This window comes from Podarcis muralis, chromosome 18 (genome assembly GCF_964188315.1).
Source record: "Podarcis muralis chromosome 18, rPodMur119.hap1.1, whole genome shotgun sequence".
Lineage (NCBI taxonomy): Eukaryota > Metazoa > Chordata > Lepidosauria > Squamata > Lacertidae > Podarcis > Podarcis muralis.
Window position 1 is genome coordinate 9,860,699 of NC_135672.1, and position 13,062 is coordinate 9,873,760.

At 49.8% G+C, this 13,062-nt stretch overlaps 1 protein-coding gene across 5 annotated transcripts in view; it reads right to left on the reverse strand.

Annotated features, from left to right (window-relative positions):
* LOC114588386 (transducin-like enhancer protein 1) overlaps positions 1–2,788 on the reverse strand; it is a 40,510-nt gene extending 37,722 nt beyond the window's left edge. For all 5 annotated transcript variants that reach the window (XM_077921930.1, XM_077921929.1, XM_077921928.1 and 2 more), the window contains exons 1-2: positions 2,642–2,788; positions 1,059–1,165 (exon numbers count right to left, since the gene is read on the reverse strand). In XM_077921930.1, coding sequence (XP_077778056.1) covers positions 1,059–1,082 — 24 coding nt within the window. In that variant the 5' untranslated portion in view covers positions 1,083–1,165; positions 2,642–2,788. The remainder of the gene's footprint in view (positions 1–1,058; positions 1,166–2,641) is intronic.
* Positions 2,789–13,062: the final 10,274 nt, after the last annotated feature.

Below are 13,062 nucleotides of genomic sequence, written 5' to 3' on the forward strand. Positions count from 1 at the left end.
TTTGTTCGGGAGCCAAGGCATTTGAATTCCAAGGTACAACTGTACGGTAGTCCCAGGTAACGTTTTGTTGCGTGATAACCTAGCCCATGGGTAGGCAAACTAAGGCCCGGGGGCAGGATCCGGCCCAATCGCCTTCTTAATCCGGCCCGCGGACAGTCCGGGAATCAGTGTGTTTTTACATGAGTAGAATGTGTGCTTTTATTTAAAATGCACCTCTGGGTTATTTGTGGGGCGTAGGAATTCGTTCCTTCTCCTCCCCTCAAAATATAGTCCGGCCCCCCACAAGGTCTGAGGGACAGTGGACCGGCCCACCGCTGAAAAAGTTTCTGACCCCTGACCTACAGCTAAAAATCAAAGCAACCTGGGACCTAGCTCTACAGGGAATGAGAGAATGGGAGAGGGCACAAACTTTGGGATGCGGCCCCCGCCAGATTTAACTCCCCTTGGAAGACGGCCCTCTTTACTTACAGGGAGACGGCTGATCGCTTGATTAATATAAACCCTTCTGTGGTTTTATTGCAAAACAATTAAGGAAACATGCTGTTTGCGGCTTCAAGCAGTTTTGTTTATAGACCAAAGTATTTCTAAACCAACAACTCCTTTATATATTTATATATATGTAACGATATGGATATGGATATCAATATAAACAGCAGCGTGCAACAATAAAAAAATTTTAAAAATCGTAAAACACAGAAGCAGTGACCGACACTTGTATATCTTGGGGGGGGGGGCAGAAATATATAGATAGATCTCTTTTCGCTCTGTTGTTTTATTACCGAAAAAAATTGAATATCCCTGGTTTGCTCAAAAGCAGAGGAGAGGACTGTCCAGAAAAAGGCCTTTACGAAACCTCTCCTCACCACACACAAACACACAAAAAAACAGTTAACTGCCCAAGTTTTCAGCATGTGAAATTTGTGAGTGGATAGCATTTTGAAAGGCGAAGATCAGTTGAAAACGGACTATGTTTAAGACGGTTTGGCGGCCTCCTCCCTTTCCAAAGAATTAGGAAACAGACATTTTCCACGGGACCTTTAAATCGGGGATAAACTCACCGGTGGCCGGTTTTGAGGGAACATCCTTCGAGCAAAACCATAGGAATGTTGTTTCTGCAATTTCGCTCGCGATCCTGTTTTTCTGCTACGAACCAAACCCTGGTCACCTGTAGAGAAGCAAATTTTGAACCGGGAACCGATGGGCCGCACCTGATCAAGCCTTACTCAAGAGTAAAAAAGGTAAAGGGACCCCTGACCATTAGGTCCAGTCGTGACCGACCCTGGGGTTGCAGCGCTCATCTCGCTTTATTGGCCGAGGGAGCCGGCGTACAGCTTCCGGGTCATGTGGCCAGCAGGACTAAGCCGCTTCTGGCGAACCAGAGCAGCGCACGGAAACGCCGTTTACCTTCCCGCCGGAGTGGTACCTATTTATCTACTTGCACTGGTGTGCTTTCGAACTGCTAGGTTGGCAGGAGAAGGGACTGAGCTCACCCGGTCGTCGGGATTCGAACTGCCGACCTTCTGATCGGCAAGCCCTAGGCTCTGTGGTTTAACCCACAGTGCCACCCGCGTCCCAGATATATACACCCCCAATAGCCACCCAGATTTGCACGTTTGCTGTGTTTTTTATTCCCAATGGAGGCAGGAATTTGCAGAGCTCTGTCCCTTACGGGGAATCGAACCCGCAACCTTGGCGTTTATCAGCACCAAGCTCTAACCGACTGGGCTATCTTTCCTTGCGGTTCACGGGCTAAATGACTCTTGGGGGTGGCCCTTCCCATTTGAAAATAGTATCAGATCTCTAAGCAGGGAAAATGCCCTTTTTGACACTTGCTTCACTCTAACAGCGTGGGGGATGGGAATGCACTTTGCACATGCTCAAGGGCAAGTGATGGGAATGCACTTTGCGCATGCTCAAGGGCAGCCTCATAATTCCTTCCGCTGGGGAGGGGGCAGTAAGCAAGGAAGGAGGTTAAATAGAAGTTTAAACCCCTGCGTAGCAGTTGGCAGTGGTTGGTTTTTTTGGGGGGTGGCTCCCAAGAAAAAATGAGTGCCCCCCCCCCTGCAACTAGGTGGTCCTCACCCCCAGGGAAATACAGGTGAGTTGGCAGGTGTGGGGGCAGAGAAGAGGGGGAAATCAAATAGACGCAAATGGCTATTTTTTTGGGGGGGGGAGGCAGAAACCAGCATAAAGCCCTAGGAAAGGACAATTAGACCACAACTAGGGAGAAAACTTCTCCCCCCCCCTCAACAACCCCCCAATGCTCTGCTTAAAGTAACCCCCCCATTAAGTTCTCCCCCCCTCACCAGATGCCCGTTTTGAGTCTCTCTCTTTTTAACTCCCCAAGAAACTCTCATTACCCCCCCCCCAAAAAAGAAGAATAGATCCCACTTCCTCCTCTGGGGGGTTGCAGTCCCCCCTCTCACCGCGCCCCCCACCCTGGCCAAAAAATCCCACCCCCGGTACTCATTTATAATCTCCCAGGCCGAACAAAAGGGTCTCCTTTTAGTAGCAGGTAGGAAGAGAGGGGGGGGGGGATCAGACATCAGGAAAAGGCCCCTCCTGCCTTCTTCCTCTCGGCTAACGCCCCCCCCCCCCCATCAAACCTCAGCGCCCCCCCCCCCCCGATGAAGGCACTCACCAAACCACTGCAAGCCAGGATCGGGCCCCCCAGGAGGCTAGGGAGGTGGGTGGGTGGGTGGGACGCAGGCCCGTTGCCTTGAATGGGTGTGAGAACCCCCCCCCCCTCCTCTCTCTCTCTCTTCCTCTCTCTCTTCCTCCCCCCCCCCCCCCCGCCACCCCCCACACAGCAGCCTTGCGGGGGGAGGGCGATCAATGAACGAGCGCCAAGCTCCACGTGGGGTCTGGCTGCTTCTCTTTCGCTACAGTCCGGCGCGCCGCAGCCAATCGGGAGGCAAGGGTGGAAGGGAAAGCGCTGGGTCCCCACGTGGGGCGGGGAGAGGGGGGCTTCCGATTGGTCCGAGGCGGCCGCCCGGAGAAAATGTGTCAATCTGGAAGGACGCGGTGTAGCCAAGAGGCGGGGGAGGAGGGGGGAGTGCGGAGAGAGAAAGAGATTTTTTTTTAACCCTTTCGGAGGACTCGGAGCGACGGGAGAGGAGAAAATTGGATTAACCCGTAAAAGGCTGGAGGGGAAAAAGGTGGAAATGGGTTTAACCCTTTAAAGGGCCAGAGGAGGAGGAGAGGGAGATTTTTTCCCCTTAAGGGGTAACAGGGGAGAAGGAGTTTTAACCCTTTAAAGGGGCAGAGGGTGTTGCTTAACCCTTAAAGGGCCAGTGAGGGAGAATGAGTTTTAACCCTTAAAAGGCCCAAAGGGTGTCGCTTAACCCTTAAAGGGCTAGCGAGGGAGAATGAGTTTTAACCCTTTAAAGGGGCAGAGGGTGCCGCTTAACCCTTAAAGGGCCAGTGAGGGAGAAGGAGTTTTAACCCTTAAAGGACTAGTGAGGGAGAATGAGTTTTAACCCTTAAAGGGCCAGTGAGGGAGAATGAGTTTTAACCCTTAAAAGGGCCAGAGGGTGTCGCTTAACCCTTAAAGGGCTAGTGAGGGAGAATGAGTTTTAACCCTTAAAAGGGCCAGAGGGCGTCGCTTAACCCTTAAAGGGCTAGCGAGGGAGAATGAGTTTTAACCCTTAAAAGGGCCAGAGGGTGTTGCTTAACCCTTAAAGGTCTGGAGCAGGAGAAGAGGGGAGAATTGGTTTAACCCTTAAAAGCTTGGACAGAAATGGGGGGGAGATTGGTTCAACACAATTGCGTTACCCTTTAAAAAGGCGGTGTTGTGTTGCTTAACCCTCAAACGACCTAGAAGGAGGAGGGAGAAAATTAACCCTTAAAAGGGCCAGAGAAGACAGGAGAGGGGTCGCTTAACCCTTCAAGGCCCGGAGGGGGGAGGGAATTAGTTCAACAATTATTATTATTATTATTATTATTATTATTATTATTATTATTATTATTATTATTATTAGAGCCTGGTGAGAAGAGGGTGTTGTTTAACCCTTGAAGGACTGGAGGGGTGGGTCGATTTTCCTGTGTTTGCAAACTGGGTTAACCCTTGACAGGACGAGAGCGGGACAATTAGTCTTTAAAAAAAAAACACCCACCACGTATTAAGAAAATTCAGAAGGAATTTGGATTAAGGTCTGAACTGGGGGGGGGGGGTTTGGATTAACCCTTGCAGCTCTGGAGCGCTGGCAGAATGGTAATGGACTTAGTCCTTTAAAACCTTGCAGTGCTAAGGGGGGGGGGGATACCAGTGGGGGGTGGGTGGGAAATTGGTTGAACCTTCAAAGGTCTGGGTGGGGGCGGGGGTGGGAGGAATAATCCTTAAAAGGTCTGGAGAGCCGGGAGAGGAGAGATTAACCTTAACCGTTAAAGGACTGGGAGGGAGGGAAAAGGCTAACCCTCAAATGGATTACAGCTCTGAAGAAGGGGGGGGGGGGCTATGTTGTTAACCCTTTAAAGGAAGTGAAGGGAGAGGGAGGGGAGGTTGTGATTAGGCACCTCCTCCCCCCTCCGCGTGCCTTTAAAACGACTCCAGCCAAAGGCAAGAATTCAACAGGTAGAGCTCTCTGCCGTTTCAAGCGTTGTGGTCGCAGGAAACGCCTCGCCTGTTGAAGTCGCGCCTGGTTTTTGCAGGTCGTCATAGGGAGATTCAAGTAGAGACATCACCTTGCCAACAAAGGTCCGTATAGTTAAAGCTCTGGTTTTCCCAGTAGTGATGTATGGAAGTGAGAGCTGGACCATCAAGAAGGCTGATCGCCAAAGAATGGATGCTTTTGAATTCTGGTGCTGGAGGAGACTCTTGAGAGTCCCATGGACTGCAAGGAGATCCAACCTCTCCATTCTGAAGGAAATCAGCCCTGAGTGCTCACTGGAAGGACAGATCCTGAAGCTGAGGCTCCAATACTTTGGCCACCTCAGGAGAAGAGAAGACTCCCTGGAAAAGACCCTGATGCTGGGAAAGATGGAGGGCACAAGGAGAAGGGGACGACAGAGGATGAGATGGTGGGACAGTGTTCTTGAAGCTACCAGCATGAGTTTGACCAAACTGCGGGAGGCAGTGGAAGACAGGAGTGCCTGGCGTGCTCTGGTCCAGGAGGTCACGAAGAGTCGGACATGACTTAAACAACAACAACATAGGGAGATTCAACATCAGGAAGAGCATAAGGACAGTTGCTGTGGCTCATTATGGGACATATGGACCAACACAGCGCAGAACATTTTGTTTTACCTTCATATCTTTACTGCTGGTTGTTTCACAGACCAATTTAATAATAATAATAATAATATTTTTTTATTTATACTCCGCCCTCCCCAGCCAAGACCGGGCTCAGGGCTGCTAACAACCAATAATAAAAACAAGTTGATTAAAATACAATTTAAAAGATTAAAATACAATATTAAAACATGAGGATGCAGCCTCTTCACAGGAGGAGAAAGGAAAAAGAAAGAGGGGGAGGGAATCCAACTGATTTAAGTAGCAAGGTCTCTGCCCCGTCAGAGTCCATATTAGGGCAGCGGAATAAAAACAGAGGGGGCAATTCGCACCATTCCTCGCCTTTCAAAGGAACGGAGAAAGCCACTTTGTGGTGAGCCAGAGACTTGGTGTATCTTCCTCAATACTGCCTACACTGGGCGGCAGCAACCATTCAAGGTTTCCCCACGCTCTCAGACCTTCTTGTGGCCTTCCTGGGGACATCCGATTGGCTGAACCACATGCTAGTCTAGACAGGCCATGGGTCTGGTTGTCGTTTTTGTTGTTTAGTCGTGTCCGCCTCTTCGTGACCCCCTGGACCAGAGCACGCCAGGCCCTCCTGTCTTCCACTGCCTCCCGCAGTTTGGTCAAACTCATGTTTGTAGCTTCGAGAACACTGTCCCACCATCTCGTCCTCCGTCGCCCCCTTCTCCTTCTGCCCTCCATCTTTCCCAACATCAGGGTCTTTTCCAGGGAGTCTTCTCTTCTCATGAGGTGGCCAAAGTCTTGGAGCCTCAGCTTCAGGATCTGTCCTTCCAGTGAGAAGAAGAGGAGGAGGAAGAGGAGGAGGAGGAGGAGGAAGAAGAAGAAGAAGGGGAAGAAGAAGAGGAGGAGGAAGAAGAGGAAGAAGAAGAAGAGGAAGAAGAAGAAGAAGAAAAAGAAGAAGAAGAAGAGGAAGAGGAAGAAGAAGAGGAAGAAGAAGAAGAGAAAGAAGAAGAAGAAGAGGAAGAAGAAGAAGAAGAGGAAGAAGAAGAGGAAGAAGAGGAAGAAGAGGAAGAGCAAGAAGAGGAAGAAGAAGAGGAAGAAGAAGAGGAAGAAGAATAAGAAGAGGAGGAGGAGGAGGAGAAAAGAAGAAGAAGAGAAAGAAGAGGAAGAGGAGGAGGAAGAAGAAGATGAGGAACAAGAAGAAGAGGAGAAAGAAGAAGAAGAAGAAGAAGAAGAAGAAGAAGAAGAAGAAGAAGAAGAAGAAGAGCTACAAAAGAGAGAGAGAGAGAGAGAGAATAGACATGTATATAGAGAGAGTATATATATATATAGAGAGAGAGAGAGAGAGAGATATTCCTGCAGGGTTTTCTCCCCTGCAATCATACCTCCCTCCCTCCGACAACATCCATCCTCCCCACATCTCTGAGAACAGATGTAGGTCACTTCTTGTGGTGTTGTGGGTTTTTTTGCATTTGCTCAAAACAGCAGCCCGCCCCCCCCCCAAACTCCCAACCCTCTTCCCACCCTCTTTAGAAGTCAGCTATGGCCTCTGTTGCACTTGACACCCCCTGGGATACACGCAAGCTTCTCTCTGCCCGCCAGAGACCCGCCCCCCCCAGCACCCAGGGATAAGGAAAAATCTGTCTAGCCTCTCCCCCCTCGCACAGCCGCCCTCCCTGCCATGTGTCAGAACCAATCTTTTCAAATCTGCTTCCCTGAGCATGGATGAGTTTTGGTGTGAGCCGGATTTAAAAGGGTGTGTGTGTGTGTGTGGATTAAAATTAAAACAGAGGTCTTGTCATTTAAATGGGAAATCTGGGGGGGGGGGGGGCGAGGCAAGGCAGTTCCATTGTAGGTCTGCCCTGGGTTTCAAACCTGCCAACCGGGAAGGTTTGACGAGAAATCGAAGGGATTTGATTACCGACTCTCCGCCATCTCTCGCTTTTGCAAACGCTGGAAATGGAAGGATAGAGCCATCTCTCTGATCTTGCAAATCCCAGTGCTCCTTACAGAACTGGAAGGGTGTGGTTTTTTTTGGCAGGGGGCAACCCAAGGCTTGCAAAAGTAGAAAATTGGGATTTTAAAAAAAGGAATCTGATGGGAGGGGAAGGACTCCCCGCCCCCCCCCCAAAAAAAGACCAACGAACATGTTTGATGTGCATAAACTGCCGTTGATCGGTAAGGATAAAAAGAAAATGGGAGAGAGGGATGAAATAGTGTCTCGTGAAAATGGGCGTGGCTGGCAGGTAACCTGAGCAGGTAACCTCAACTGAGCAAAATTCATCTCCTGGCTTCCACTCAGCACTAAATCGGACCAGAAGACCCCTTTCTGATAACGGCTCTCCAAATACTCAGAACCAGGCGGCAAATCCGTTTATAATAATACTTTCCACGCACGCCGGCAAATTCTCCCCAACCAAAATTCAGACCAAGCTATTTTTTATTTATTTATTTGGTGAGAGGGAGGGTTCCTTTGGAGCTAGTTTGATTTTGTTCTGCTACATTTCCTTTTGGAATTCAATGCCCCCCCCCCCAAAAAAAGGATGGTTTGAAAGGATCACCAGAACAGCTTCTAGCCTAGGAATGCAGACAAGAATGTTATGATCAGTAAGACAGGATGGGTTATAAAAGATCAGGACTGAGTTGATTTAAAAACCAAATCCTAAACCCCTCCGACAACATCACACATAGCCACCAAATCTTGGATACACCTTGAGGACTTGAAGTTCAGAACTGATGCGGAACAAGACAAAGGACTAGCTTCCCTATGCGGTTCTGGGGGTTTAGGGGGGGTTAGAAGTAATGGAGGGGTGTGGCAATGTTTTTTCTCTCCGTCCTTCACAAAAATGCACCTGGAAGGACATGAGTGGTATGCTTAGATGCAGAGATATTGTGGGATAACCAGCAGCGTGTTTAAATCTAATTGACACAGCAAAGGGTTAATACCATAGAGTAAGCTGTCCTGTTAGGCTTAGCCTAGGTCACTTCCCCTCACCCTGGGAGGAAATGGGTAAGCAAGCCGATTGTTCACACACACCCCAGTCTACTGGAGAAGCTCAGCATCATAGCTGTCAACCGTCCATTATTTGGCGGGACAGTCCCTTATCCCAGCGCTGTGTCCCGCTGCTGTCCCTTATTGATGATGTCCCTTAAATCTCCCGGGTTTCAAAGGAAGCAGCTCCTCTCCCTCCCTCCCTGCCGGCCAGGGAGGAGGGAGGCTCCAACTGTGTCGCTTGGCTGCGTTGCTCACCCAATAAGGAGTCTAAGAACAACTGGGGTGGAGCTTGCATGCCTTGTGCCAATCAAATCAACCGCCTTGCCTGGGGACTCGCTTTTGCTCAGCGCTTCCCAGCGGAGAGGTGATGTGGTTTTCCTTGCTGCATCCCCTTTGCCGGGTTGCTGCGCTGTGGGAACCACCGCTTGAGGCTTCGTTTGGCTGCTGGCTGGGCTTTCTGCCTTTAGCTCGGAGGGGCTCAGAAGTCGAACATACCTGTGCTCTGAAAATCCCTTATTTTGGCTGCTGATCCCTTATTTTCGAGGCTGCTGGTCCCTTATTTTCAAATCTGTAAGTTGACAGCTATGCTCAGTATGTGAAGAAGTTTGAGCTGGTCGCTTCAGCTCGGCCGCACGGCTCTCACAAGCCATTCTTGAGTTTCAATAATTTAGGAACTTTCATCACTTTGGAACTGAACTAGGTCTTACTGCCTCTGCAACTTTCTGAAGCTCAGGAGTCTGACCTTTGGGAAGTTGGTAAGTAAACCATTTTTTAACTTACCCGAGTGTGGCAGAGGACAGAAACTTTGGAAAGAAGTTTCTTAAGAGAACTCACTCGGAAGAGCATCTTTTAAAGATTTTACAACCTGTATTTCGAAAGCACGTCAAAGTGCAAGTAGATAAATAGGTACCGCTCCAGCGGGAAGGTAAACGGCGTTTCCGTGCGCTGCTCTGGTTCGCCAGAAGTGGCTTAGTCCTGCTGGCCACATGACCCGGAAAAACTGTCTGTGGACAAACGCCAGCTCCCTCGGCCTATAGAGCAAGATGAGCACCGCAACCCCAGAGTCGTCCGCGACTGGACCTAATGGTCAGGGGTCCCTTCACCGCTGACACTCCATTCTTTCCGCGTCAATTCCAGAATTCTCTTTCCGCCAGCAAACAGCGAAAATCTAATTAACACATGCATTTTGCTGATTTTATTTTGCTGCTGGGTTGTAGTGTTTTTTGTTTTTATTTTGGAAAACGCAACCTCCGTCTCTCTGCCACGTTCCTTGCAATTTGGATGGTGCCTTTTCTTGTTTGTGCTTTTGATTTTACAGTTATAATGTAATTTTTTAAAAAAGCAAAACAAAAAAAACCAACAACCCTGGAATCTGGGAGATTTCGGCTACCCAGCCCGGCTGCTGATAGAAAATTGGGAGTCCTAAGTAAAACACACGCTGCCGTTTTACCTGGGCAGATCCTGGCAGGAAGTCCCATTGCACCTGGTGGGCCTTACTTCCGAGTAGACGCCTGCAGGGCTGCCTTGGTAAGGCACCTCTTTGATTAGAAATTTGGGCAAGGCTGCCTTCTGTGGATATGATCCTGTCTGTGACAATTTCTGGAGACAGATGGGACCTGGGACTTTCTTGACCCAACCTCGCCTGCCATCTGACAGGTTCCTGGTTAAGGGACGGGGCTCCAGGGATGAACAACTTCGCCCCCTCCATCTAAATAGGAGCTGGCATCCTCCATTTGAGTCTTAAGGAGCAAGAGGCAGCATGAATTCTCTGTAGGTAGATAATATTTCCCCCCCATCTGTCTTCTCTTATGGAGCTATTTTAGCAGTGGTCACACTGCCCTCTACAGTCCTTGTTGGGAACAGCGGGTGGTTCCTTGTGCTGTGTTCATATACAGTGGTACCTCGGGTTACAGACGCTTCAGGTTACAGACTCGGCTAACCCAGAAATAGTGCTTCAGGTTAAGAACTTTGCTTCAGGGTGAGAACAGAAATCGTGCTCTGGCGGAGCGGCGGCAGCTGAAGGCCCCATTAGCTAAAGTGGTGCTTCAGGTTAAGAACAGTTTCAGGTTAAGTACGGACTTCTGGAACGAATTAAGTACTTAACCCGAGGTACCACTGTACAGTGGTACCTTGGTTTTCAAACTTAATCCGTTCCGGAAGTCCGTTCCAAAACCAAAGCGTTCCAAAACCGAGGCGCGCTTTCCCATAGGAAGTAATGCAAAATGGATTGATCCGTTCCAGGCTTTTAAAAACAACCCCTAAACAGCAATTGAACATGAATTTTACTATCAAACGAGACCATCGATCCATAAAATGAAAGCAATAAACCATGTACTGCAGTCACACACACAATCAATCAGTAGCTGAACTGGGTTCCACACAGCCACAAAAACAAAACGAAAAAGGGCCGCCAAAACAGAAACGCAAAATAAATAGCAAAGACAGACAGACCTCAGTGTAACACTCAAAGCGGAGCACGTTCGGCTTCCAAAAAAAGTTCGCAAACTGGAACACTTAATTCCGGGTTTCCAGTGTTCGGGTTCCAAGGCGTTTGAGAACCAAGGTTCCACTGTATTTCGGCATTTTCAACACACCATAGGTCTACTAAAAAGGGATAAAGGTAAAGGTAAAGGGACCCCTGACCGTTAGGTCCAGTCATGGCCGACTCTGGGGTTGCGGCGCTCATCTCGCTTTATTGGCCGAGGGAGTCGGCGTACAGCTTCCGGGTCATGTAGCCAGCAGGACTAAGCCGCTTCTGGCGAACCAGAGCAGTGCACAGAAATGCCGTTTACCTTTCCGCCGGAGCGGTGCCTATTTATCTACTTGCACTTTGATGTGCTTTCGAACTGCTAGGTTGGCAGGCGCTGGGACTGAGCAACGGGAGCTCACCCCGCCGCGGGGATTCGAACCACCGACCTTCTGATCAGTAAGTCCTAGGCTCTGTGGTTTAACCCACAGCGCCACCCGCGTCCCCCCCCAAAAGGGATATTTTGTTGTTATTATTACCTCGCAGGGTTTTTGTGAGAGAAAATCGTGTGCTCCAGCTCCTCAAAGTAAAACGTACGTTTGGAAACACAATACTATATAACATTATATAAATAGTGTACGAGGCATATTTCAGTCTGAGGGCCATATTTCCTCCCAGACAGCCTTCTGGGGGGCCGCACCCCGTTGTGTGGGTGGGGCTTGTGGCAAAAGCGGGCGGGGCAATGGACGCAAATTTTAACCCCTGCCAATCAGGCGACATTGCAGCCATGGGAAAGTCACAGGGACACAGCCAGCTCCATCCTTTTTTACCCAGGCAAGCGAGAAGGGAGGACCCAGGGCAGACAATCACACAAGGTGGGTGTGGCCTGAGGGAGAGGGCGTGGCCTATGGGAGAGGGTGTGGCTTGGGGGAAGTCCCACGGGCCACACAGATAGGCTTAGGCAGCTGCCACTCTGCATCCGGGGCTGAGAATTGCCACCCCTGGCTTTGGGAGAAAGTTGACAATTAGGGCCGACGAGAGTTTGCATTACGGGGTTGGGCTGGATGGCCTTTGGGAGCCCCATTCAATAATAATTATTTATACCCCGTCCATCTGGCTGAGTTTCCCCAGCCACTCTGGGCGGCTCCCAATCAAGTGTTAAAAACAGTACAGCGTTAAATATTAAAAACTTCCCTGAACAGGGCTGCCTTCAGATGTCTTTTAAAGATAGGATAGCTGCTTATTTCCTTCACATCTGAAGGGAGGGTGTTCCACAGGGAGGGAGCCACCACCGAGAAGGCCCTCTGTCTGGTTCCCTGTAGCCTTACTTCTCGCAATGAGGGAACCGCCAGAAGGCCCTCGGCGCTGGATCTCAGTGTCCGGGCTGGACGATGGGGGTGGAGACGCTCCTTCAGGTATACAGGACCGAGGCCATTTAGGGCTTTCAAGGTCAGCACCAACACTTTGAATCATGCTTGGAAACGTACTGGGAGTCAATGCAGATCTCTCAGGACCGGTGTTATGTGGTCTCGGCGGCCGCTCCCAGTCACCAGTCTAGCTGCCGCATTCTGGATTAGTTGCAGTTTCCGGGTTACCTTCAAAGGTAGCCCCACGTAGAGCGCATTGCAGTAGTCCAAGCAGGAGATAACCAGAGCATGCACCACTCTGGCCAGACAGTCTGCAGGCAGGGAGGGTCTCATCCTGCGTACCAGGTGGAGCTGGTAAACAGCTGCCCTGGACACAGAGTTAACCTGTGCCTCCATGGACAGCTGTGAGTCCAAAATGACTCCCAGGCTGCACACCTGGTCCTTCAGGGGCACAGTTACCCCATTCAGGACCAAAAGTTCGTTTCAGCTGGACTTGCCAGACCCCTTATCTGACGGTCACGAGTGTCGGCACCAACGCCAGGGGTTTAAAATCCTCACTGCCTGAAACCCACAGGAATCCCCATCCCAGTGCCATTATCCGCCGCTCTTTAGGAATAAGTCATGACCAAAACATCTCTGCTAATGGAGCGGTTGTTATAAAGCCATCGAGGGGAAATAATGCATGCTTTTTCCCTCCAGGCCACCGGCAAAAGAGCCGGAATCAGCCATTCCTGAAGGGTGACGTGGATTTTTTTTTTAAAAAGGGAGAATTTGGAAAGAGATGTTGAAGAAGAAATGAGAAGCTCTGGGACAGAGGCGACTGCGCACAAATATTCCACATTTGGTAGCGTTTTGACTGCTTCTTTCACTGCCGATTGTGTTTGTATACAGTGGTACCTCGGGTTACATACACTTCAGGCTACATACGCTTCAGGTTACAGACTCCGTTAACCCAGAAATAGTGCTTCAGGTTAAGAACTTTGCTTCAGGATGAGAAGAGAAATCGTGCTCTGGCGGCGCGGCGGCAGCAGGAGGCCCC